The 26,039-nt window shown below is 41.5% G+C and overlaps 3 protein-coding genes across 6 annotated transcripts in view; 1 reads left to right on the top strand and 2 right to left on the bottom strand.

Moving 5' to 3' along the window:
- Positions 1–12,075: 12,075 nt before the first annotated feature.
- On the top strand, positions 12,076–14,719 carry svbp (small vasohibin binding protein). The gene is made up of 3 exons (XM_053437079.1): positions 12,076–12,212; positions 12,988–13,121; positions 13,210–14,719. The coding sequence occupies exons 2-3, from the start codon at positions 13,008–13,010 to the stop codon at positions 13,294–13,296; spliced, it is 201 nt and encodes a 66-aa protein (XP_053293054.1). The 5' UTR covers positions 12,076–12,212; positions 12,988–13,007; the 3' UTR covers positions 13,297–14,719.
- Positions 14,720–17,645: 2,926 nt separating this feature from the next.
- On the bottom strand, positions 17,646–21,280 carry fbxo2 (F-box protein 2). Of its 2 annotated transcripts, none has more exons than XM_053443484.1 (6): positions 21,157–21,280; positions 20,200–20,265; positions 19,784–19,910; positions 18,701–18,793; positions 18,476–18,614; positions 17,646–17,833 (listed from the first exon to the last, which is right to left on the bottom strand). In XM_053443484.1, the coding sequence occupies exons 2-6, from the start codon at positions 20,234–20,236 to the stop codon at positions 17,699–17,701; spliced, it is 531 nt and encodes a 176-aa protein (XP_053299459.1). In that variant the 5' UTR covers positions 20,237–20,265; positions 21,157–21,280; the 3' UTR covers positions 17,646–17,698. The 2 variants fall into 2 exon arrangements, with proteins under 2 accessions (XP_053299459.1, XP_053299468.1); XM_053443493.1 differs by having other exon boundaries at positions 19,784–19,905; positions 21,157–21,232.
- Positions 21,281–22,895: 1,615 nt separating this feature from the next.
- LOC128456486 (integrin alpha-5) overlaps positions 22,896–26,039 on the bottom strand; it is a 41,887-nt gene continuing 38,743 nt past the window's right edge. For all 3 annotated transcript variants that reach the window (XM_053440681.1, XM_053440695.1, XM_053440688.1), the window contains exons 27-30: positions 25,266–25,379; positions 24,258–24,359; positions 24,020–24,142; positions 22,896–23,628 (exon numbers count right to left, since the gene is read on the bottom strand). In XM_053440681.1, coding sequence (XP_053296656.1) covers positions 23,545–23,628; positions 24,020–24,142; positions 24,258–24,359; positions 25,266–25,379 — 423 coding nt within the window. In that variant the 3' untranslated portion in view covers positions 22,896–23,544. The remainder of the gene's footprint in view (positions 23,629–24,019; positions 24,143–24,257; positions 24,360–25,265; positions 25,380–26,039) is intronic.

The raw sequence follows: 26,039 nt of genomic DNA, 5'->3' as shown, positions 1-26,039 counted from the left end.
GATTGCAGGAGGGCTCAGCCAGATCTGCCTGTGTGTGTGTTTGCACGTGTCGTACTGCATGTATATCTGCATGTGCATGCATCTGTGTATACCTTTGCCAGATCCTAAGAATGCGTGTATTGTTTATCACATTCTTGGTGTGTGGAGGGAAACCTAAACCTAACAGGGCTGTATGCTCGCTGCCCTCCGCAGGCTGTCCAGAGGCCGTCCCAGACAGAAAATTGGGAGGGTTGGGGTCCAAATTACACTCGGTAAGAGAAGAGAACGCAGCGTTTGTTTCCTCCACTGTGTGTTCACTGTGTGTACAGTGGCTGGAGTGTGTGTTGTTGAGGGTGATGGCTGTGTGGCAGATGTTTTTCTCTGGGTCGGCCGGCTTTGGGTGAGAGCAACCCCTCTGTGACAGGCTCTTTAAGGGAGATTATCTATAACAGAATATAAACAATAAATGCAAGCACTGCGTGTGTCTGTGTGTTACATTCACAATGCTCTTACCCCAGGGGGAGATGTGTGGGATTAAACCAACAAACTCATGCGATGTAATGCTCAGTCATTACTGGCAAAGAACAATGACATTTGCATTGATACTTTTGGTTTTTAACAGGACATGTTATCCAATGCTGTGTGAGAAGGTGAGGATGAGAAATACACAAGCAGGACCACAACATCAGACAAAGGCGGATCACTGAGAGCAACACCATCAGCAGTTATTATACGACACAAATCAAAGTCAGCGTAGCCGTTTCTAATTGAATGGCTACTATCACCAGGCTTCCTGCCACTCGATTCGTCTCCACCGCAGGGCCTGCGACTTCAAGCAGTGCCCCCTGGGCAGGGTGCGTCTAAACAGGTAAAAACCCAACTTGTCTATACAATGCGATATTCTCTTTCTACTGTTAACATTTCTTTCCTACTGTGTTGCAACATAAGCTGTTTATCGGAGAAAACTCTTAGGATCTGTATCACTATTGGTGTTGCTGTCGTTATTTGTTACATAAGCTGTATTTTAATTACAACTTTCCAGGTATATGCAGCCTAGACAAGGAAACTAGACGTACTGAACACATACAGTAATCATGGAAAAACGATACTGTGGTATTGTCTATAATCAAACCTGACTACCTCATAAACTGCATCAAGTCTTTAGCTTGACTATTCAATTGCAAGGAGCGTTACATTTTCACAAAGACACACTGTACCTTTGTGGCCACAGACGCACATAGTTAGGAGTATTTGTATGTTATGACTGTTTAATCCAGATAAAAGCAGCTGCAGACGTCTATAAACTAGGCGATAATCACTTTTTTGGCAAATGACGATCACGTTGATTCTGTCTGCACTGGTGCACCCCCACTGTTCTGGAACCAGGCTTGACAGTACACACTTTGGAGTTTGAGAGAGAAGTTTAAGCCTCATTACTTCACACCTCTGCAGAACTGGCCAACTGCTGTGGGTAATGAGGGTGCTTGTGCAATTGTCAGTTGTTGTTAAAAGTTGTTGCTCCTGAACTGCGGCGTTGGAGAGGTGTGAGTGGGGGCAGTTGAAGAGGACGAGCAGACACACACAAAGCGGCACATCTCTGTAGGATAGATGACTCACATACAGTAAAGGATGCAAACCCAAGCTAACATCTAACATTTTGGTGTACAAATGCTAAATGGCCATGATGTGATTTGCACTGCTGGGTTATAATTTCTGTGTTGTTAGTATCATTATCAGGATTTTAGTGTATTGACAGAGCAGTGTGTGTGTTATATGATTTTCAAGGACAATTACAGTTTCCTATTTGAATAATGCAAATTAGAATGCAACACTTTAATTATCTCCACCAAGGAAGTTACGCTTTCACATCTGGTTGTTTGTTGGTCGGTTTGTAAGCAAGCTAATGAAATTCCCCAAAAATATGTTGCAGGTTTGAACCAGTTAATAGAACTGGATAAGAACTATTAAATCAAGCTTACCACTCACAGTGCATGGGTCTTGCTGACCATGGTATTCTAATGTGAACATTGTCTTGTATGTTACTGAACCGTGTTGAACACCAACAACATGTTAGAGAGCTCATGATACAGTATGCTCTCCAATTCATAGTTCTACAGGAACACTATTAGTGTTTCTGGGCACTGCCATCTCCACCAGAAGTAGTTGGTGGTAACTCAAGTCCTGTTCCCTCCAACGGCCAGAGATTTCTAACCAGATGCCTTTAAGTCTTTTCAGTCGTCCCTGATGGTCTAGTCTAGTGGCTAGGGTTTGGCGCTTTCACAGTTGTGGCCCAGGTTCGATTCCTGGTCAGGCAACATTATGGAACTTATTGTGTGTAAATTAAGATAGGGAAAACTGATTAACGTGAAATGAATCTGCAACATATTTCGGTACATGTAGAAAAATGATGATGCAAATATAAAATGATAATGAAACAGATAGGAATGCTGATGAACTAACTAATTGTGTAAATCAGCTGCACAACAGATCAACAACCAGATTTAAATAGATCAAATGTTTGTCATGCAAACTCAACTGTTCCAATGATGAACAGAAAGCAGAGTGAGTGGAAAGAGAGAGAGTTTACTGTAACAAAATGAATGTATTGATCATTGAAAGTCTCTTTGGTGGTTGACTCAGCATGTTTCAAACAAATAACTGTAAACCGAAACCAAAGGGACAGCCTCGTCACGGCAGTACACAAACAATTAAAAATCAGTAAAGTAAATATTATGATGACAGTAAAGTTATACTCTTGTGGCACATTCATTCCTGGTGTACCATTTCAAATCCACCACGTCTTCAGCCTGGTTTGACGTGTGTATAATCGAAGGGGGGGGTGTCCATGCTCTGCAAAAGTAAACACAGTGGTGTGTTTGGCTGATCGCTGGCGTTTAGAGATTCTACTAAGTGGCACCTGGCCACTGCCAAAACAAACAAACCTGTGTGTGTGTATGTGTGTGCGTGCGCATGTGCATGTGAGATGCATGTGTATCTGCATGCACACATGTGGGCGAGCGTGTTGCTGCTAAGTGCCACTGTGAGACGGCCAAAACAAACAGGTTTAATGAGAAGCAGCAGCTCTTGGGACAGAGAGAGAGAGAGAGAGAGAGAGAGAGATGGAGGAGACCCAGCCAGGCCAAACACACTGACCCTAGTGTCTCTCTCACGCAGACTTAAAGGACACACTGTTCCCCTCGGCCCTCCTCCTATAGCCATCACCCTCATCAGCCTCAACCCTCTCTCTCCTCCAAGCTCCTTCCTGCCCCTGACTCTCACCCTCCCACTGACCGCTGAGGTGTGAGGGTGAAGGGGGTGAGAGGCGGTGAGGGTGTATGTGGGGCAGGGGGGGTGTCCGAGGTGAGTGAATGCAATTAGAGGTAGATTTGCTGTGTGGGAAACACAGGGCAGTTATGCTGCAGTCTTTCTCTGCACTGGCTCAGCAGCTGTTAGCGACAAGAAAGAACATGAGAACACGCCTCAGTGAGTCAGACGATGAAATGTACTGACTAACCCACAAAGCCACAATATCGCAGGCCATTTTAAAACGTATATATCACATTTAAGGATTGATAAGTTACAAAGAACAAAATAAACGTCTATTATTTATCCATGATTGATGGTGGAGCCCTTGTGATGTTGTTGGAACTCACTGGTTTCCACAGAGATTTATTAAAGGAGCTAATATATATATATAAATTATTATTATAATCGGTACATGAGCCATGCAGTCAAGGAAAAGTTATTGCTGTCTTCTGTTTATAATGTTGCACTGTCATGGTTTTCTAGAGCAGGAACTGACTGACATGCCTGGAGTGTTTCCTGACGGTCGTCAGAGTGAATCTGTCAGTGTCACATTGTCAGCTTATGTGGTGAAGTGAAGTAGTTGATAAATTGCTCCGCAGAGAACATTTTGGTGTTCTCACAGATGTGAGGTTTGTCTGTAGACAGTCTTCAGACGTGGCCTGTGGAGGATCTCCAGAGAGTTGGGGTCTGGACTTTCTCCGCAGTGCACATGCTCAACGGTTCTCTGCTCAGACGTGTTCACAGCAGCTACAAATAGTTGGCAGGATTCAGGTGAGGCGTATTCATGACACGACAAAGATCACAAGATTTTGTTTGCAGCACATCTACGCCGGCGCTCTGACCTTATCAACCACAAACTTGTCTTGACATCTTCCTCCATCTTTTTCTACACGTGTGACATCACGAAGCCAAACATTCAATTCAGTTCAATTCCATTTTATTTGTATATCGCCAAATCATAATATACATTATCTCTAGGCACTTTTCATAGAACGTCAAGACATTAAAAATAGTTCCCACAATGAGAAACACTTTGGTGACTGTGAAAAATCTCCCTTAATAACTGGAAGAAACCTCTTGAACAAGAATGAAAATATATTTGTTTTCTTTTAGTTTATTTTTTTTCATTTTTTCATTTGTTGCGTGTTAGAAGATAATCTTTCTGGGGCAATTTAGCGAGCAGGGGACACCTCGTTCTACCGTCCGAGGCACAGCCGCTCCTGTGTGAGCAGTGTTTCAATTTGTCCAGGTAAGGTTATAAATAGGACATATTTGCCCGTTTAATGGAGTGTACATGGAATTTTCTGCGTCCACTTTTGTGCTTGTTTTCCTGGGTTGGGCTCACACATCAACAAACATCATTAACAATCTTTAAGTCATCTTTTTTAGAGACACTCTTGAAAACACCCATATAAAATTTAAAATGGCAACTGCTGTTGTTCATATGCTTCATGTTTATCATGAATTGAGAGGGGGGTTCAATCTTTCAAAACTTAAAAATGCTTAATGTTACTTCTATAAATACCACAAGTGCTTTCAATAGGTGTAAATATAGCATGTAAACTTATATATCTTTCTTTGCAATGATAATGAGGGGGGCAACTCTCTGTTACTCTAAGGATGAAGTTTTGACCTGAGCTTATGTTAGGACCGGCTCACTGAAGACTAAGGCCCTGTACACACCTGGTATTAACATGTGGTTTGTGTGATCCAATCACAAGTGGACAGCTCTAAGTACAGCTGTGAACGCACTCAGATCGGTTATAGATCCTGTCATACCCGACCACATTCGGAGAAGGCCTGTGCCACATCTAACACTGGGAACGTGAATGTATTCCTGGACGCATTGAAGGACCGCCTACTCAACTGATGTCCTCTGTGTGATTTGCTCTGCCATGAACTATCGGTTATTTTTGTTTTTTCTTCTTCTCCTTTCTGCTTCCCACCATGCATTGCGTCTTTGCTATAGGAAATTATGTGTTTATTTGCATATAGTGCAGGGTAGTGAAATCTGCACATTTTAATGCCAGGTGTGAACGCCAGTCTCATATGTGGCTCAGGACATAGCTGCGGTCTCATGCGGGTTCATGTGCGAGGAAAAAACGACTTTACCCAAAACTGCTCTGCACATCAAAGTCCATTCCTTATATTGTGGGATGTTTTCTCTCAGTAGAGAGCAGCCACATTAATATCCTCTTTCTCTTTCTGACTTTGCCCCATCACCAGATGGAAGTGTGTCTCTAGCCCTTTCCTCACACCTCCTCACCACACGTCTCAGCCGATACTGCTGAGGTGCCAGTGACCACAGCTACCGGTCGCTGTATGAATATGAATTTGAAGCGGAGTGGTGTTAAGAAGGCATAAAATCATTCCCGGCATCAAAATAGGAACATACTGGCAGGGTTCATAGTGTGTGTGTGTGTGTGTGTGTGTGTGTGTGTGTGTGTGTTTGTGTGTGTGTGTGTGCATGCGCTACATTACCCACACTGACCCCTGCTTGTCAGGTCACATCCTGTCCATATCTTTTTTTTTTTTTTTTTTTGCTAGTTGCTGTTTGCTTTGGCGGGTGCAGGTCTATTGGGGTTCAGGTGTGAAGAGAGCAACAGAGTGTGTTCGCATTTTTGTGCCTGCGTGTGTGTGTGTGCGTTTATGAAGGTCTTTGTGTGTGCGTGTACAGTAAGCGTATGTTTGTAGATGCGTGTGTGTCCAGTTATTTTAGGCACAGTCACCATGGTGGCTTATTTTTAGTCCTAAAAGACTTTGTGTGTGTGTGAATATGCACATGACTATGGGGATTTGTACACATCATGCTTGCGTGTGTGTGTGTGTGCTTTGTATGTATGCATGTGTGTTTTTTGGCAGTGGACAGGCGAGCAGGATTAGGAGGTTGTGGTAAGTTTGTGTGTTCAGGGCCGCTGGTGTGAAAGAGCAGTCAGAGCTGTGCTTCCCCTGGAGAGAGGCAGTTTAATTTAGAAGAACAAGGCTCCTAACACACACTTGTGCTGCTGCCGTCTCCTTGGCTCGTCTCTCCACACCTCATCCATCCCCTCTCCAGCGCTCTCTGCCACTCTATAAAACTTTATCCATCCCTCCATCTTGTCTTCCCTTACTTCTTAACCTTTTCATTTCTTTTCCTCCTCACTCTCCTCACTCTTGTGCTCTGACTTGACACTTAATCCTCTCAACTTATTTGATAGGTTTTCATCATGTAGGTTAATATATGAAGCTCTGTTTGTGTGTGTGTGTGTGTGTGTGTGTGTGTGTGTTTGTGTGTGTGTGTGTGTGTGTGTGTGTGTGTGTGTGTGTGTGTGTGTGTGTGTTTGCGTGTCTGTTCTTTGCATCATAAATCCTCAGGGCAGCATCTTAAGATACATCTTTTTCCAACCTCTAGTGTTTTATATAGATTTTTGTGTGTATCTAAAAGGTCAGAAATGTAAAAATATCCCCAGTAAAGGGAACTCCTACGCTGAAGCTCCTGAAACCCCTTGTCACTAGTCCAGCTGATACTTCTGCATCATTGTGACATCACATGACATCACTATGACCCACACCTAACGGCTAGAGCGGTCCGTTTTGCCAAATGGTTCACTCAGGACGGCTTTGCTTTCTAGCGTCCTCCATTTTCGTGGCAAAACAAAACAGTACATCACTGGCTTCTTACCCCCCCCCCCCCCCCCCCCCCCCCCCCCCCCCGTTGGTACGACAATATCAATGTGATGCATATCAGACTCTGATGAGTGTACGATGAATCATAGGCACAATAATGTAAATAGAGAACGGTCTAAGAGAGCAGTGGCAGGTCATCAGCGTCATCTATTGCCAGAAAATACAGAAAAAAATAAATAAACATGCAGTGGAAATAGTGCTGGAAACCACAAAAAGATGGAGGAGAAATTGTTTTTCCTAAAGTTGAAAATGAAGCCAGAGGATTCTGCATTCTGTATTGAAGACCAAAGATTTAACCATGCTTCTCTCACAACCGTCGCCACCATGAGGAGCGATAATGTGAATGAGAGGTTAAAGGAATCCTGAAGATTGACCCCTCAGAATCCTACTGAGATGATGAAGGAAAGGAAAACAGAGAGAATGGAGTGTGTGTGTGTGTGTGTGTGTGTGTGTGTGTGTGTGTGTGTGTGTGTGTGTGTGTGTGTGTCTTCGTGTGTGTGTGTGTGTGTGTGTGTGTGTGTGTGTGTGTGTGTGTGAATAATTCTAGTATACTGTCTGTCCCCAGAATATGATCCTTAATCCCAAATTACATGAAATAGAGAACAATAGCTGCATCACATTGATTTATAAAGGTCTGAGAGTACACAAAAAAGAAAAGTGTACAGCTGTAGGAATTTCAGCAGCAAAGCTTTATTGAACTGCCAGGTTTTTCAAGAGGACTCTGCAGAACGTCCATGGTGACAGTGACATTGATGTAAGATAGGGAACAAGCCATTATCCTCTTAGTTATCCGTTATCCCTATGACCTATGTCAAAGACAGTTCAGAAATGTAAATATTTTTATATAAAAAAATAGATACCTAAAGGCAGAGACGATGTCATTTTGAGTTGCAGTGAGGTGTATATTCACCACTGCTGAGCAGAAGGCAGAAAGTGGTGTTATCTTGAAGCCCAACTGTGGAGCTGGTTCCATCTCACTCCGTATCCCTGAATTTCTGGCAAGGATTGGCTGTGTACTACATGTGACAACAATCTTCAGTATTCTTCGTATGTTTGTGCTATGGGGTAGGGTGGAAAGACAGAAGCCTTTTCTTACCAAGAAAAACATCCAAGTCCGGCTAAATTTTGCAAAAACATACATGAAGTCTCCAAAAGCATGTGGGAAAATGTGTTATGGTCTGATGAAACCGAGGTTGAACTTTTTGGCCATAATTCCAAAAGGTATGTTTGGCGCAAAAACAACACTGCACATTCACCCAAAGAACACCATACCCACAGTGAAGCATGGTGGTGGCATCATCATGCTTTGGGGCTGTTTTACTTCAGCTGGAACAGAGGCCTTAGTCAAGGTGGAGGGAATTATGAACAGTTAAAAAATACAAGTCAGTTTTGGCACAAAACCTTCAGTTAGAAAGCTGAAGATGAAGAGGAATTTCACCTATCAGCATGACAACGACCCAAAGCACACATCCAAATCAACAAAAGCATGGCTTCACCAGAAGAAGATTCATGTTTTGGAATGACCCAGCCAGACCCCAGACCTGATTCCAATTGAACATCTGTGGGGTGATCTGCAGAGGGCTGTGCACAGGAGATGCCCTCGTAATTTGACAGATTTGGAGCCCTTTTGCAAAGAAGAGTGGGAAAATATTGCCAAGTCAAGACGTGCTATGCTATTAGACTCCTACCCCAAAAGACTGAGTGATGTAATAAAATCAAGAGGTGCTTCAACAAAGTTGAGGGTGTGCATACTTATGCAACCAGGTTATTGTAAGTTTTTTATTTTTTATTTTTCCTCCTAAAAAATTTCAGTTTGTTGTTCAACTGAATTGTTCACCTTATAGGTCACATTAAAGGTGGAAAAAGTTTGGACAGGATTTATCTTTGTCTCATTTGTTTACATCACAAAATCCTTGAAATTGAACAGGGGTGTGTAGACTTTTTATATCCACTGTAAGCATGATGCAAAGGTATTACTGCTTAAATGATCTATATGACACATATTATATATCCTGCAGTATAAGTGAAAATATCACTTGTCCTTTAATCTTCATCAATTTACTAATTCCACAAACATGTGTCTGTTTATGGAATGCATATCTCGCAAACCGTGCACCTCATGGTCTTCACACTCGGCTTGTGTATTGTTAATGCCCCAGGGAAGTGCAGTGGCAGATTGTGTGAATACTCAACTGATCTCTGAAATAGCCAACAGGCAATTAATGAAAAAATAAAACCAGTTCAGTAAATCATTCAAACTTATATATGAACCACACACGTGAACTGAAATAAAACCAATGCAGTTTTGTTTTATGAAAAACATTGGCGATAAAATATTCATTGCAGATGAACCAGGTAAGATGAACACAAAGCTTTCTGTGTCATGACACTGTAACTTCAATCTGAACCATAGACTCTTTATAAAAAGCTCTGCACAAAACATCCAGGACAAACAATAAAAAGACTCACTACTGACAAGGAATAACTCTGAAGGAGCTCTGGAGAATTAACAAAGGACAGGCAAGCAGGCAGGTTTACATCGGGCCCTGCACTATAGTTATCAGACAATAAATTCACCTCATGAAAAGGGTTCATCTCTAACCCTCCACTGTAATGTCTCTGTCTTAAATGCAGCACATGAGCTTCTCTAACATCATCCTTACAATATTAACAACATCTCAGCAGGTTCATTGTGGTGCCATGCAGCCGTGCAGCCGTGCTCCACCTTCTTCCTGTGATTTGCTGCTAAGTTGGGTCCTGTCATTACTGCGGCTGTTTGTGCTTTGCTCTTCCCAGAAATCACTTGTCAATCAGACAGTGTGGTCAGCGCTGTGACGTCTTTCACCCTGGACTTTCTGTGGGTGGCACACGTCTCTGACAGCTGACAACTCACTAACTGCCCAGTTTGTCGACTGTTTCGTTCAAATAAACCCAAACTACATGACACACACCACGTCCTTTCGGGTTTTGGGTATTTTTCCCGCAACCCTCCCGGCTCTGGAGGTTTATGACAGATCATTTCAAATATTTCATCAGCTACATCTGAGTCAGAACAACTTGTGTGTCACATTAACAGCTGACAGGAATCAGCATTAAATCATTGTTACTTTCATTCCTGGAAATACAACTTTTAGAAGCAGTGCTTTGAACCAAACACACCGATCTGTGAGTTCAGCAGCACATTCAACCTCTGCTGGTGATTTCCAGGCTTTTCACGTGTGTTTTTCCTTCATGCTGCTATGTGCATATGGAGCAGCAGGTCTGGCTGTTGTCTGCAGCGTTCAGCTGAAGTTGCTCTTGGCAGGATATTATTCCAGGGGAGAGCGCTCTCCTGTAGTTGGAGGATAAATCCAGGTAAACCGTTGGTATGCCACGCGATAAATCTCTGTGGTGTAGCTGCTGCCAGAGGGCACACATGCACACATTCAGAGCTCAGGTTCACAACAACACGGGAGACTACCAGTGCTGTCAGGTAGCCTGGTCCGAGAGGATGGTTTCCCCACCTCGTATGTGAGAGTGTTCAGTTATTCTGTCCTCTCATAATGACTGTTTTTGTTTCAGAGGTGATAAATGTGTCCTGGACCACCCTTCAACTTGTGTCAGGCTCACTCCTCACCCAACTGATTTATGCACTGCAGAGGAGCCCTGAGGGGGCAGTGTGTGCAGTATGTATGTGTGTGTGTGTGTGTGTGTGTGTGCATATATATGGTGTGAGTATTCACTATCCGCTATGAGCTCTAAATCAAGAGTGAAAATACAGGGAAGCTGTTTGATTGTTTTATAGTTATTATTTTTTGCCCTTTAATCAGCAATCAGGGGTTCAGACCAAAGATTTCAACAGTATTATTATTTCATTAGAGGCTCTGCTGTCAATATTCTCTTCTCTTCACATGCTACTTACAACATTAGCTTATTGTAAAAGATGTTCTATGTTAAGAATATTTGTGCTATTCAAAATACTCTTACATTTAGCTGATGTCAGTGGACTGTTGGACAAGGGCGACATCTTGTGGTCAGAGCTGGACGGAGATGAACTGTAAAATCAGGGATAGCTGGTAATGGTCAAATAGGTAAATCTAAAAGTACTCCCACCTTCTTTTCTTTTCTTCTGTGTGAGGACACTGACTGGACCCCTGCATAAACTCATCTCAGCCTAAGTTTTGAAGAAAATTTGTGAATTATCTTTCCTCAGCTGTTGTTGTTGACAGACTTCTAAAAGACATCTTTACCACCGGTGGTTTGTTTTCCCATGTTGAGTGTGAGCATAAGCTGTTGCGAGATACTAGACTTAGATAATGAACGGCCACGGACCAACATTCCCCTTAAATTCAATCATACTGCACCAAATTATACAAACTTATATCAGCACTTAACTCTGCCTACTACAACTTTTTTATCGAGAACCATTAATTTGTAAAAATTAAGAAAATTTAAGCCCTATTTCCCTATGTTGAAAAATGTTTTAAAGAAATTTACTGGACCAGCCCCTTGGTCCCTATCTGAAAAATGTAAAGGCTTCTTCGCTGACCTCTTCACTGACCCATGCTGCATCCTTCCACTAAGTTTTGTAGAAAACCATTTGACTGTTGGAGTGAAACCTTGCTTACAAATAAACCAACAAACGGAGAGGGGTAAAGAAAAAGTCCTTGCTGGAGGTAAACGTTACAATGTTTACATAGAACGCCAACCCCGGTTCACCTCAACAAGAGGTAAAAAAGAAGGGAACCCGTTTGTTATTGTTCATTTGAACAGTTGCTACTCTTTAGTGTCTCTAAGTTGCTTAATTATATTATTTAAATTCATATAGAAATAGGGTGAAATTAGGGTTCCTTTTTGTCATTCTACATTTATGGATGTGTGATCTACCGACTACCATACAGAATCATTGGGTTTATAATGAGTTCAATGTGTAATAAGAATTTTACCGTCAAATCTGACTAAGATAAGATTTACACAATGTATGATGCTTCAATTGAGTCCAAAAATGTAGAAATGGATTCAAAGAGTCTGGCTCGTCGTTCTAAAGTGCACAACACTGTTAAACAGGGAGTACCCTCACAGCTAAATTGTCATTATAGTCATAGGCCAGGAAACGGAACATTTATTCAGACGTTTTTTTGTACCCGGACTTGTTTACTGGTGGCACACTAGGAACAGCTGCTTTGATTCGGCTAGGCTAGAAGCTAGTTACAGTCAACTGACTGACTAACTTAAGTGAATTTTGTTTTTTATAATATTCCTCCAGCTCCTATATTTCCCAGGTAAGTGCTCCATTATCTGGACTCACATGGTACTGTTACTGAGTTATTACTTTAGGAAATTTAAACGACAGTTAGCTAACATTAGCAAGTCAAACGTTAGCTAGCATCAACTTCATTTGCTGACGTGAAACCTACCAGGATTAATATCAGACTTTAAGCAGAATAGAAATATACAAAATAGAAACCGATGTTTTGTACCTTTGTAACGAGGCTAGTTTATGACAGAAAGTGTCGATTACAAGTGTTATTGTTGCTAATAAACATGTTGCGTCCCTCACGTTACTATCGGTCTGTCTGTCAGTGTGATAATAATGTTAGCTTGAGGAATGTAGCCTCACCGTCAATAGGATGAATCTAAACCTATTGCTAAAGTTTTTCACATTAACACTGAAGACTAATGAACTGTTCTATGTACTTCACACCTCAACAACACAGAGCATCACTTATTTAAGGGGATTATAGCCACGTTCAGATGTTGTCGTGTGTGTGTGTGTGTGTGTGTGTGTGTGTGTGTGTGTGTGTGTGTGTGTGTGTGTGTGTGTGTGTGTGTGTGTGTGTGTGTGTGTGTGTGTGTGTGTGTGTGTGTGTGTGCGTGCGTGCGTGTGCGTGTGTGTGCCGAGTTGTTATCCTCTGATAAAGGGGCGTTGCTGATCACTTGTATGTTGCACTTAAGTAGGAACTCAATGTTGTTGTTGGTTGATTGTGTTATAACTGAGAACCAGCTCAGTCTGTGAGATTGTGTCAAAAAATATCAAGCTCTCTTGAATCTCCTCAGGTTGATCAAGGCCTGTTGCCATGGAGCCCGCCTGCCGTAAGGACAAGCCGAAGCTGAACTCGACCCCGACCAGAGGAGACCGAGCCAGGCAGAAGTCTGCACAGCAAGAGCTCAAACAGAGACAGAGAGCCGAGGTGACACACTTCATCACTACTCCTCAATCATGAACCTGATCTGATGTCCAAGTTAAATACTTAACATTGCCTCCGTCTTTATTTTCAGATCTATGCCTTGAACAAGGTGATGACAGAGTTGGAGCAGCAGCAGTTCGAGGCCTTCTGTAAACAGATGCAGTCACAGGGAGAATAGATTGTCCTGCCTGCTCTGTCTTTGTCCTTCACCTGGACAAGGTCACCTGAAACCATCCGAAAACACAACATACACTGTTGCATACACACTTGAGTCGTTTTCAGACATGAACTCCAAAGAGAATGTCCGGATGAGGGGGTCTAGACCTTCTCCGGAGTTTTCCTTTCACATATGAAGAGTGCAGCAGGAGATTCTCCGCTCAGACATGTTCTCAACAACACATACATCTCTGCAGTGTTCAGGTGAAGGGTGGCACTGCATTCCGAGGCTGGATGCAACATATTGATGGCTCTTTGGAAATCACATATTTTAGTTTACTGCATATCCACACCGGCTTCAGCCCTAATCACCAAAGGCTCTCTTGACTTCTTAATCAGTGTGGCACCACTTTTTTATTCTGAGATATTTATAAATATACTTTTTTGAAACCCAGGAGAAAGTTCCATTCGGACATTTGTCATTAACCGGAGTTCAGTGCATGTCTGAAAGTTGCTTTACATTTCCATGCTGATATTCGGTTAGATTTAATGCTGTTTGTACTTCCCGGGAAGTGTTCAAAACAATCCTCTTTGTCCCTGATGTGTTTGTGACCCGAGTCCATAATAAGAGCAGAAAGCAGAGTTTCATATTTCCTACAGACACGTCAAGTCACTGACATTTCAGTTCCTTCAATATCAACCTTTGTAGCATTGAGGCAATGTAACTCAGGCAACAGAGTTTTTGTACCTTTTTTTTTTCTTTCCACTAGTGTCCACATTCACATTTAAATGTTATATAGGTCAAATGCTCATATTAACTTGAATTGAAATCACTCAAGACACCACAGTGTTGATAACAAAGGAATGGGACAGTTAAAGGTTAATACTTTGTAGATAAGATCTATTTTGAGTACTTGGTTAATGTTACATTTCATGAGTTTGCTCAACTTGAGCATCCAACTCAAGTCCTTGTCATCCATTTGAATGAGTTTTGTCCCTTTGTCTCTGTTTATAAGTTATTACCACAATCAGTGTTTGAAAGTTTTAGTCTGTGACCTTTACCTCTGAGGCTCAGTCTGTGACTACATTGCTCACAGCATTACATCTAAATTATTTGTATGTGTTTTTGTTGCTCTTTTGACGTACTAGACTTTTTAACATGGGCCGTGATAAATAAACATATTGCACTAAACTGAAAAAACTGGCAGCCAGCCACAGCTAGTGTTGAAAGACTGCATTTCACAGCCAGGGGTTGTAAGAATGAGTGGCTGAACTTAAGCTAATTTACTGATTCATAAGCATGTAGCTTTAAACTAAACAGTGCCCTTTATTTGCCGAGGAGTTTTTTTTAAATTTCTGTTTTTATTTGATAGTGTCTACATGTTGCATATATGTTGAATCTAAGCGTATTGAGACATTTAAATATAATTTGAATTGTCATCCAATGAACTTGATTTATTGATCCTGGATGAAGTTATCGTGAGTAAACACACCTATTTTTAAATAATAGCTATACATGAGTAAATGTTCTAATTATAATTTGGTTAAATTAGCCTACACTGCTGACAGAAACCTTCTGAGCATAAAACTATACTAACTTCTTTTATTCTCTTTCTGGCCTAGTTTCTTTAGACATTTTGCCAACATGTGCCAGGCTATGGAGGACCATACATGACTTAAGTATAAATATATATATAAATACATGTATAAATAAATACAGAAATAAATAAAAAAGGAAATAAATACAGAAATAAATAGTACAGAAATCTATAAATCTCTTAAATTTATTTCCACATTTATTTATTTCCACATTTATTTCTACATTTCTGTGTCCGTATGCTAATGAGAATGGCGGGCCTAAGCGCAACCTCATGCAGGATTGGTCACAGGAGTGTAATGATCCAGTCCTCCTTCTTCTGCCTTTCAATGCTGACTCGTGTCCAGAAGCTGTTTGCAGCGTTGAGCCAGTTCACACTTAAAATGAACTAGTTCAAGTTCATAGAGTTAGTTAAGGTTATTTTTTATTGGGGTGATTTAGGTGTCAGTAGTCCTGACTGTGAGCGCCACGTCTTGTGTTCGACTGAGCACAAGGAGCGAGCCGAGAGGAGAAGGAGGAAACAGAAACTCCAGCTCGGTACAAACCACCTGCAGCTTCTGCTCTGATCATGAAGCCGCTGATCTCTGAGCAGATGTGACCAGAGAAGCTCTGTGTTTCCACTTTTTCCACTGTTAACCTTTTTTATTTTTATTCATTTATTTATTTATACTTAAGTCATCTATGATCCTCCATAACAGGCCTCACATTAATGGTCGATATTCATATCGCATGTTTTCTATTCTTCATAACAACTCAGAGAAAATAACTAATATGCGATGTTAAAGAAAGGGATGAAACATTCATGGATCTGCACCATGATTATGGTTCAGGATCTTCACTGAACCAAATTGCATACTTCTACCAACTCTGATGTTAAGCTGTCGAGTAGTTTTTGCATAATCTTAACAACAATTAAACGGACAAGGATGGTGAAAGCATAACCACCTTAGTGGAGGTAAACAGGGGGACACTTTAAATATTGGTGCAAACTCAAGATCTGAATTCAGTGTTTCTTAAAAACTGAGTAAATATCATGTGAATTAGGTGAGAGTTTTTGAAAATATCCAGAGATCAGCAGTTTCGGAAACACTCAAACTGAGTGTCACTGAGCTTGTATAAGTTTTCCTTCATTCAGATGTTTCATGTGAACATTAACTGACGCTACTGACCTGTTTCTGCTGGATTTTATACATTGCGTTATGAACTTACAGCCAAATGACAGTGGAGGATGTCGGATGTCCCAATTCCCCTGTATTAACCAGCCGCCACCCCACTGATAAAAGTGTATGGTGAACAGAAGATGGAGTCTTGGCCCACTAACCCATGTCTGCACCAGAAGCCCCACAATATTGGCCATTGCCACAAGAGGCTAAATCATCATCAGACAAAGCCATTGGGCACTGAAATTGAGTAAGTAAAAACTGTCCAAATCAAATCACCCACCTACTTCCACCTACAGTCTGACGTCATTTTATTCAGTTGATTAGATCTTAATAGCAAAATTTTACTTGATTAAACAGAAAGTACAGTAGACGACAATTTATTTTATCATTTTAATTCATATTTGACTGATTACAACGATCAGTCATGTGGTTTAGCCCAAGCACATGTCACCGTGCAGAGGTAGTAGTTCAGTTATAGATCAGGAATCATGACTATTTTGTAAGCAGTAGTTTTAAGGTAAGTAAAGCCAAGCTGTCACCATGACAGTGCTCTGTGGTGATTCATAGTACTAGATTAGTAACTAAAGTCTTCATAGCAGCTGCATGTTTACACTGCACGAGCAGCGACATAAGGTGGATTCAGAGAGTTTTCAGACCTTTCACTCTTTTAAACTAATAAAATGAATGTTTACCCATCAATCTACACTCAATGATCCACAGTGATTTAATGAGATCATGTTTTAAGAAGATCCTTTAGCAGCAATTGCAACCTCAAATTTGGTGGAAGTGCTTTGTACAGATGGTTTTAAGGCTGTTTATCCCATTCTTCTCGGCAGATCCTCTGAGGCTCCATCGGATTGAAGAGGAAGTGTGTGAACTAACGTCTTAAACTCTCCACAAAGGTTCTTTATCTAATGGCCTAGATAAAGTCCAAACTTTATCTAGGCCACAGTCAGAGACGTGTCCTGAATCCCTTGTGTTGTCTTGGAGACATGCCCCCAGGGCATTGCTGTGTTGAAAGGTGAAATTCCCTCTATTCTGACCAGTCTCTGTGTCCCTGCTGCTAAGAACCTCCTCCAAAACATGACACTACCACCAGGTTCTCCCATATTTCACAATTATTGTGGTCAGTGTGCTGCTGGAAACACTCAAACCTCTGCCATATGTTTACTGGAGGTCTACAGAAAGTTCATTGGAATTGACTCGGTTTTTGTTCTGAAAGCACTGCGCGCTGTGGGACCTTATAGACACACATGTGCTGTTCCAATTTACAGCATATCCAGTCAATTCAGTTTATCCACAGGTGCATTCAATGTCCTGACACTAGTGGAGGTAATTTAAAGCTGCACCTGACCACAGTATTTAGTGTCAGAGCAAAGGGCCTGACTACTTTTGCAAATGAGGCATTTCAATTTTTTTAATTTGCAGGAATGTATGATTTGCAAAAATATAAAATGGTTTAAAATTAAATCTACAAAACAATCAAATGTGTAAAAAGTGAAGGGGTCTGAATAATCTCTGAAACCACTGTGCAGTGGTGAAAGCTACAGTAGGTGCATACCCCCCACTCTGTACCCTAATATATCCCCCTGCCTCTCTCCCCTCTTTATCTTTCTGCGTTTTCTTTATTTCCCTTCTCCTCCCTCTCTTGTTTTTCTTTCCAATTAGACTTCAACAGTAACAGAGCTCCCAGTGACCCGCACTCCAAACCAGCCGTTCCAGAACTTGGCGTCTTGTCCTCCATGTTCAAAGGAGATGTGGCGCAGTCCGGGGCCATACTCAGAAAATGAATTGCTGATCTGAGGTTCAAACAGAGAGGGGACAAAAAGCAAGTCACCAAGGTGATATGCCCCTGATGACGTGCCCACTGAACCTGTCAAGGCCTCGCTAGTGCCCTGACCTTTATTGGGGCAATGCATCGCACATGTGTGTTGCGTTAATTTCACAGGATGTACACAACCTATGATCCAAATGGATGCAGGACACATAGGTCCTTATGTACACTTCAAATAGTAACAACGGTTAAGGTTAAAGTGAGTCTTCAGAAAACCAATGTTAAACAAGTAATATCCTCAGAAGTCATGCAGACTATGTGTGCCTATGTGTGTGGGTGTGTATGTGTGTAAAGCTATCTTTGTGAGGACCAGTTTGAAGACCAGGCATTTCGGGAAAGTGAGGACATTTAGGCTGTCCTCACTTTGTGACTCCCCCACCCCCCACCACCACCACTACCATTAATGAACTGTTTGGCGGTTAAGACTTGGTTTTGGGGTTAGGGTTAGAATTAAGTTTAGGTTAGGTTGAGGTTTAGGGTTAGGGTTAGACATTTAGTTTTGATGGTTAGGGTTAGGGGCTAGGGGATGCATTATGCCAATGAGTTTCCTCACTAAGATAGCTGCACAAACGTGTGTGTCTGTGTTAGTGTGTGTGTGTCTGTGTACCTGTCTCCACGAGCAGTCGTCACTGTCGGGGTCGAGAATCACCGGCTCAGGTTTAAACTCCTGCATGACCTCGTGATTCTCATCCAGCAGAGACACGGTCATTTGGTAGGTGCAGCCGCAGTCTGTCCTCCCACAGTACCTGCAGGATGAGCTTCAACGTTAACCAGTGATGCTCCACACCTATCCACTGTGTCCACATGCATTCTCAGTCTGTCTTTGTCTCACCAGTCTTCCACGTTGACGACAGGCTGAGCGTCAAGCTGCTCACTGGAGTAACCTTCTGCCATCAAGTCAATCACCTGCCTCTTCAGACACAGCCTGGGACACACAAACCATAATGCTTTTGTGTTGGATTGATGAAAACAGTAACTCACTCACCTTCATATGGACATACTCACACATTTATAAATAAGTCATATTCAATGGAAATTAAATAGAAGATACTCCTGTGTGTAACATGATGGCTTTTATTATGGGGCTAATTGACTTTTGTATTATCCAACTATACAATTAAAAAGACAACATAATAATGATAAAATAAATAGGGTCAGTTTTTGTGATGAAAAGTCCAATACCCAATTATTTCTCCATTTGTGAAGACTTAATAACTCTATCTTCAACAACTTCAGGCACATAATCCTGGTTTTATTATGAAACTCCCTCTTCTCATGGACACGTGATACATAATTAAGTATTTCAAAGCACAAATCTTTAACACTGACAAAAGTTTCATCTGTTTTTAGCAAGTTGTTTTCTTTTAGCTATTATAATAATCTGATTGATGATTGATGAGTTTTATTCCTTCGATATCTTATTTTTTTATTTAACTATTCTATTCCATTGAAAACCATCCAAACCATCCATACTTTTACTGATAAACATAGGTAAAGTCTGAAATAAAAATATATTTAAATCGTATCATAATAATGATACGCATTAATAGTGTCATAGTTCTATTCCAAGCTGTTTCATAAGTTGTCTACAAGCAGCTTATTATAGACCATAGTTATTATTGTTAGGGCTCCTCTCGAGAATGTATTAATGGAATCAGAATCTGTTTTTATTGCCAAGCAGATTTAAACATACAAGGAATTTGCTGTGGTATGTTTGTGCATTAATATAAAGAAAATTACTAAATTAAAAAGTGGGTAAAAAAATTAGATATAATAAATACTAAGTAACAGAGGAGGGATTGTGCAATAAAAAAAAGTTTTAAATAAACACTAGAGACTGGATGCTCCAAAGAGCGGCAAACTCTAACCTTAAGGAGGTATAGCCAGACCTAACCCAAACCTGATAGTCACTCACTCAAATGAGGTCGCAAAGTACTTGGTCACTCCATCACTGCAGAAGTCGTGGCCACAGTCTCCTGGCATGTCTTCCACCATCCACTGGTTTCCACCGTTCTCCGTCAGCTCCCAGAATTCCAGCTGTTCTGGGAGGGGAAATGCACAGTCTCACGCTGCCAATAGTAGTATGCTGTATTGTCTACTGTGTATACTTAGAGCCATGTTCAATTACAACGGGAGGTTTGATCAAGTTTGACCAGCAAGGGAAGACCATGACCAAGACCAGAACTAATCTTATCCCAATTTTCTATCTATTCTAAATTAAAATTATACTTAAGGATAGTGAAATCACACTCATGCCTTAAGAAATAGTTCACATACTAAATCAATCAGCTACATAGTTGCTGATCCTCTCTAAATAAAAGGACACCTTACCTTCACCACTGGGATTCTTCAGAAGGTTTCTGGCCATGATTACAGCTCATACAGAGAAGGCAGGACCTGTATGCATAAAATAAGGAAAGAGCAAATTGGGTCAGTACATGTGTTCACTCCAGTTTCTATCAGGCTGTCTGGACGAATCAGCACACAGCTCAAATCCAACTGAAATGTTTGCAGTGTTTAGTAGAGTTGGAAACAAACGACTGTGGGTTTGATCGGGGAGGCTGTTGACGGACGTAATGTTTGGTCCCACAAAATTAAACCAGGGCTGAGTCATCGCCCTTGATACCAAACCCAAACACCATAATACCCAGTCTGCTGACTCACAGCACCGCAGCTGGGGCCAAAGCCTCCCTGTGTCCATCCTGAATAGGAGGCATCACAAAGGATCAACTGTCAGAAATCATCCAGCAGGAAAACAACCTGGGCTGGCACATTGGTATAGGAACGATGGTTCAAGGGGCTAGTTTCATTTGACTACTTAGGGAGGGGTAGTGACTATAGTTGTGTTTTATTTAAATTTTTTCTTACCACTATTGTCCCATGTAGCTCATTCATACCATATCAGAAAGAAACCTGATGACAATTTTTCCTTTCAGGTTCCCCCTGAGTCTGTGCCATAATGTTTGTGTTCTTCTGGGTCAGTCATAACACAAGCAATGAGAGCCACTGTAAAAAGTGGAAATATCAGTTTTAACTAAAAGCTATATTTTACCAGAGGCATAGAAAACAGATTTGTGTATGTCAAACACTTTGCTGCATATTCCCTCTGCATTTCACTGCTCATCCTGGCTCCAAACGCTAACAGCTGAGTCATCTGCCACTGCAGACTCTTGTGTTGCATTACAGACAGATGAGATTACAGTGCATGCAAAACAGTGTCCTGCTCTACTGTAAATTACACGTTCAACTCTGTTTAATCACATGCCACAGGAGGAAAGTGTTACTCACAGCCAAGTGAAATCAAGTGCAGTCGTTTGTCTCTTCTATCCCTTTCTAGGATCGACACTTGTGCTCCTCTCCAGAGTTTTACCCTTGTGATGGTGGCTTATATAACCAGGGAGCGCACACACACGTACAGTGAGAGAGAGGGGGGGGGGGGGGGGGTGCATAAACACTCAGAGTAGGGAGGGAGCATCCATCCAGCGGAACTCAGCAGAACCATGCAAGCTCACACTCAGCACAAATGTTGGTTAGAGCAAACACATCAATACCAACAGTAGGAGAAAATATCCAGGACTCTCCAGAGGTAACCATGTCGTGAACATCGCTCTCTCTCTCTCTCTCTCTCTCTCCTGTTCGACCTGTTAAAGTGTGTTTGAACAGAAGCAGAAGCATACTTTTGTTGATAAATTTGCATCGTTGATACAAATGTATCAACAAAAGTATGCTTCTGCTTCTATCTTCTTTGGAGTGGTCTGAACCTCGACTGCTGACAGGAGGAAACTGGACGGTCTCTTGAGAAAAGGCCAGTGGAGGTAGTGGGACAGTGAATGAAAGCTAATCTATCATCTCTGATGGAGAACCAGTCACACCCCCTGCAGGACACCATCACTGGGAAGCTCCTTCAGCTTCATATTGATCACCCTAAGGGTCTGAAGGAGGGGTAGTGCAGGTCACTTCTTCCTGCTGCTGTTAACCTGTAAAGTCAGCTCTGCTCCCAGTCGACCATCCAAGAGTTTAATCTCGTAAAATAATATATATGTGCTATAATTATTTTCTATCAGGGCTATATCAATCATGTTACACTGTTTGTATCATGTTTGCATTGTATTATTTTCTCTGTTATATATTTCCTTGCATTCATATTGTATGACTTGTTTACTACTTCTACTGATGTGTATTTGGACTGTCCCCTCTGCAACTGTAACACAACATATGTCCCCATAGTGGAACTAAAATTATTCTCTTCTCCCCTCTTATCTTATACTACAGTTGGGTATTTCCATTTGATAAAATCTATGCCTCTACTTCTGCATGTGAGAGGTGATTATTACCATACCTTAATATGTTTATCTGAAGGCTATGATAACATTTCAGATTAACATTTTACATAAGAACACATGACCAGCCTACATTGCAGTAAAGACCATATTTAAATAGTGTATAAATTGTGTTAGTAAATCTTTCTCACATGGTTTCATTTACGCTCATTCCACTAAACATTTGAAGAAAAGTCCAGAACAACTTTGATGTCGAACTCTGACATTTGTTCTCTCTGAAGTTTGACATTTGTCCCACTCAAACTTTCCTTCTGACTGGTGATGTCTGTTTACATCACATAATATCGTTCAAATTGCAATGGTAACAAAAACCTGCAACATGCTCTCATCATTACTTCACTGGAATGTATCAGCTTCATAGTGCTTCATCGTGCCGTCGTGACACAAGAGATATGTGAAAACGTGAAACCTCTGATATCTCTTGAATGCATTAGAAGACGTGCATGTACAGTGGTAGTAACATATGACACTTAAAGAGGGAAGTAATGAGGCATTAAACAACTTTACTAGAGTTGAGAAATGCAAAATCTGAGATTGGAAAATGTTTATGTTTTAAATCCACTCTAGGTCATTTTTACAAACCCAGTTTCAAATACTCTAAATCTGAATTTAGACAATGTTGTCTTTTTTATCTCAGTCTTCGAGGTCATCACCCACTGCCCATAGAATCAAGGTTTTTTGGATGGGTATACAAAATTAGGCTTTATTCTGTGCCACCACACCAACAGATCATAACACAATGAATACATTACATTACATTACAACAAACAAAATACCTCCCAATATGGGAGAGGAATGATTCAAATAAAACATCGCAGTTTCACCAGGATTGTCCCTCAGACATTACAGTACAACACTCAACAATCAACAGGAAAAACACTGGGCCATAAATAACAAGTGGTGTATACATTGTACAAAAGCAGGAATTTCAAAAGATATTTAACACTTGGGCTGCAAACGTGGCTTCAAACACACATTTTCCGGTTGAAGGAATTCTGTAGCGTTAGTGCCTTTGTTGGAGGTGCATTTGTTTTCCTGTATTTGGGGAGGATTTTCCAAAGTAACATTTTTCCACAGGGTTTGGCGTTGGAGGAAGTCTGTGTTGTTTTCTTTTTCTCCAGAAGCTTCATAAATCTCACTCCCCAAAAGAGCAGTGCGTATACGACTGCATCACCCTTGTAGTCATTAGTGCAGCACCAGATAGTTTGTATTCCAGTGATACAGCTCCCATAATATCCCTTCATTAAATGGGTTGCCTGCTTATCCTTCTTTGTTTGGGAATGCAACGGGGATTCCAGTTCCTTGGGGCAGCTGCAGGGGAGGATCCGTCTTGGATCTAAGCTTCAGAGGACGCCTGGGGTTTGAGCTGGGCCTTCTCCATGGTGGTACCGTACGGATCAGACCTTTTAAAGAAGCCCATCTGGAGGGAAACAGAGGGAGATGCACATCAATCTGACAAATTCTGGAGGAGGAAATATTTTTAAAGGTTAATATTCCCCGTCTCTTTTAAAGGTTTTACTTTCATCAAGGTTCCTCTGTGGTTTGTTATTTTGCTTAAGTCGAGACTTTAGAAAACAGTCATTTCTGAGCGCGGCTGCGTTATAATATAAGAAGTTGATTTCAGTGTGGCAGACTGTATGTGTTTGTCACAGTGTCAAAGTCAAAGTGCAAATGCATGGGCTCACTACCTGCAACAAGTGTACTACTGCAACGTGGGTATATTTACACAATACCTGAAGAGAAGGTTTTACCACATGCCAGTTATTTTCAATTGTGATGGTATTATTATGGCTATTCTTGAGGTAATTTACCTTGTACAGTAGATATATGAGCAGGGAGAGTAACAGCAGCCCAGCCAACACAGCCAGGATGATGATCCACACTGGAACAGAGTACATGCTGTCCGGCTTGTTCCACATCACGGCCGTCACCACCTGAACAACAGGAACCACAGCACTGAAATGAGCCTCCACATACCTATTCACATGCAAACAAGTTTACGAGGTTTGGGAAATTGTAAAATCGAATAAAAGGATCAGGTTGTGTTACCTTTTTGGATCCCAATGGCTTGGATTTTGGAAGAATAGAATAAGGCATCCTTTCTACTTTGTAGTGAACGGAGCACTCCAGAATATACTGCTTATAAGCCCTCTGTGGACAAGCAGAGAACAGTAGGTCAAGTTTTAAAGAGGCGTCGGTGTCTCACTGATGATAGCTGATATTTTGTATCATATATTTAATGGGCAGATGTGTCTGAGGAGGTAGAGAGGGTTGTCCATGAACAAGAGGGCCGATGGTTCAATCCCCCAGTCGGTATTCTGAAGTTTCCATGGTCTAGATACAAGAACCCCAAATTGTCCCTGATGGCTGTGCAAACAGTGTATGAAAGTGATGGAAAAAGAACAGTGCATAGATGTGCTGCATGAATATGTCTGTCCGTGGTTTTCAGATTGAATCAGGGGGCTTCCTTCGAGGTCGTCAGCAGCAGAAAGACACTCTGGTTTGTGATCAAACTGTTTAAACCAATTCCATTTTTTACATTTACTTAAGCTTTATAGAGCTGATTGGGCAGATTGGAAAACAATGTATACCCCTGCCCCCAAATAAGGTCTGATTAAATTGTAATAATTTTCAAACAACATAAAATGTTGTACTGAGCAGTATAAGTGTCTTTGGGCAAAATTCTCAAGCCCAATTTCCCCCTGATGAAAGTACCACCAGTATGCGAATGTGATACAAAAAGCGCTGTGTATAGATGTGCTGTATGAACATGTGAATGGGACTTGTTCGTGATTATGAATAATAATATTTTTTTAGCTTTATTTATTCCTCAAATTTGCATCTCAAAATGGTGTCCCCCCGTTCTAAAATGATGATGAGCGGTAAAATATTCAGTATAGAGCATGTTGTATTGAGCAAACTGCTGGTATGCTGACCGCCAACAGAGGGCAGTATAACAACAGATGTTGTTGGTTTTCCCTTCAGTCTAGATCGTTCCTGTACTAACAGTGTACGTGGGACCATCAATGCAGAGCAGATTGAGCTCTGTAGTCTCACCTCGACGAAGGTTTCAGCCCAGAGTCTGGAGCGTACAGTCAGGATAACACTGGCTCCTCTCTCCAGCAGCCCAGCGTCACACTGCAGATGCCAGCACTCCACTGTCGAGCAGGTCTGAGCAGGGACAGACACAAACACAGACATTGTGGCATTAGAGCCTGTTTCTCCTCATTAGTGATTGGACAGGGTTCATATTCTTCTGCAGTAATCACACACACGTTTGTACAGCTATCTTAGTGAGGACACTAATTGGCATAATGCATTCCCTAGCCCCTTACCCTAAACCTTACCATCCAAACTAAATACCCAACCCTTAACCTAACCGTAACCTAATTATAATCCTAACCCTAAAGCTAAGTCTCCCAAACAGTCCATCAAAGTGTGGTCACAGGGTCGCAAAGTGAGGACCTCACTTTTCAAAAATGTCCTCACTTTGTAGTTTGTAGCCTCAACTGGTCCTCACAATGATAGATGTACAAGGGCACACACACACACACACCCACACAACCACAAATACACGCAATAGAGTAAAACCTATAAAAAATGTTTTACTGAAAACTGACTGACCTACGCATCTTTGGCTCTAAGTCGAGAGAAATAACCTTTTTTGGCCTCTATGTTGGGCCCAAAAAATTCCCGGGGTGCTCTGTGGTTTTCAGGATTTCAGGTGGCGTCCTTCCAGAAAGTCAGCAGCAGAAAGAAACTTGGGGCATATGTGTAATGTGTGTGGTCGAGTTTTTATATCAAGGCTATGATGTGAATTAATACCCATGT

This window comes from Pleuronectes platessa, chromosome 2 (genome assembly GCF_947347685.1).
Source record: "Pleuronectes platessa chromosome 2, fPlePla1.1, whole genome shotgun sequence".
Taxonomy (NCBI): domain Eukaryota; kingdom Metazoa; phylum Chordata; class Actinopteri; order Pleuronectiformes; family Pleuronectidae; genus Pleuronectes; species Pleuronectes platessa.
Note: the sequence above shows the minus strand (reverse complement) of the source record. Positions and strands in the feature narration are given on the sequence as shown.

Bases quoted from the DNA above. Each gene is read 5' to 3' on its own strand.
- fbxo2 (XM_053443484.1), bottom strand. From the start codon at position 20,236: ATGGCCAGAAACCTTCTGAAGAATCCCAGTGGTGAAG. The intron at 19,911-20,199 runs GTAAGGTGTCCT...TTCCCCTCCCAG, and splicing joins GAAGAATCCCAGTGGTGAAG to AACAGCTGGAATTCTGGGAG. The intron at 18,794-19,783 runs GTGAGTGACTAT...TGTGTGTCCCAG, and splicing joins TACTTTGCGACCTCATTTGA to GCTGTGTCTGAAGAGGCAGG.
- svbp (XM_053437079.1), top strand. From the start codon at position 13,008: ATGGAGCCCGCCTGCCGTAAGGACAAGCCGAAGCTGAACTCGACCCCG. The intron at 13,122-13,209 runs GTGACACACTTC...CTTTATTTTCAG, and splicing joins AACAGAGACAGAGAGCCGAG to ATCTATGCCTTGAACAAGGT.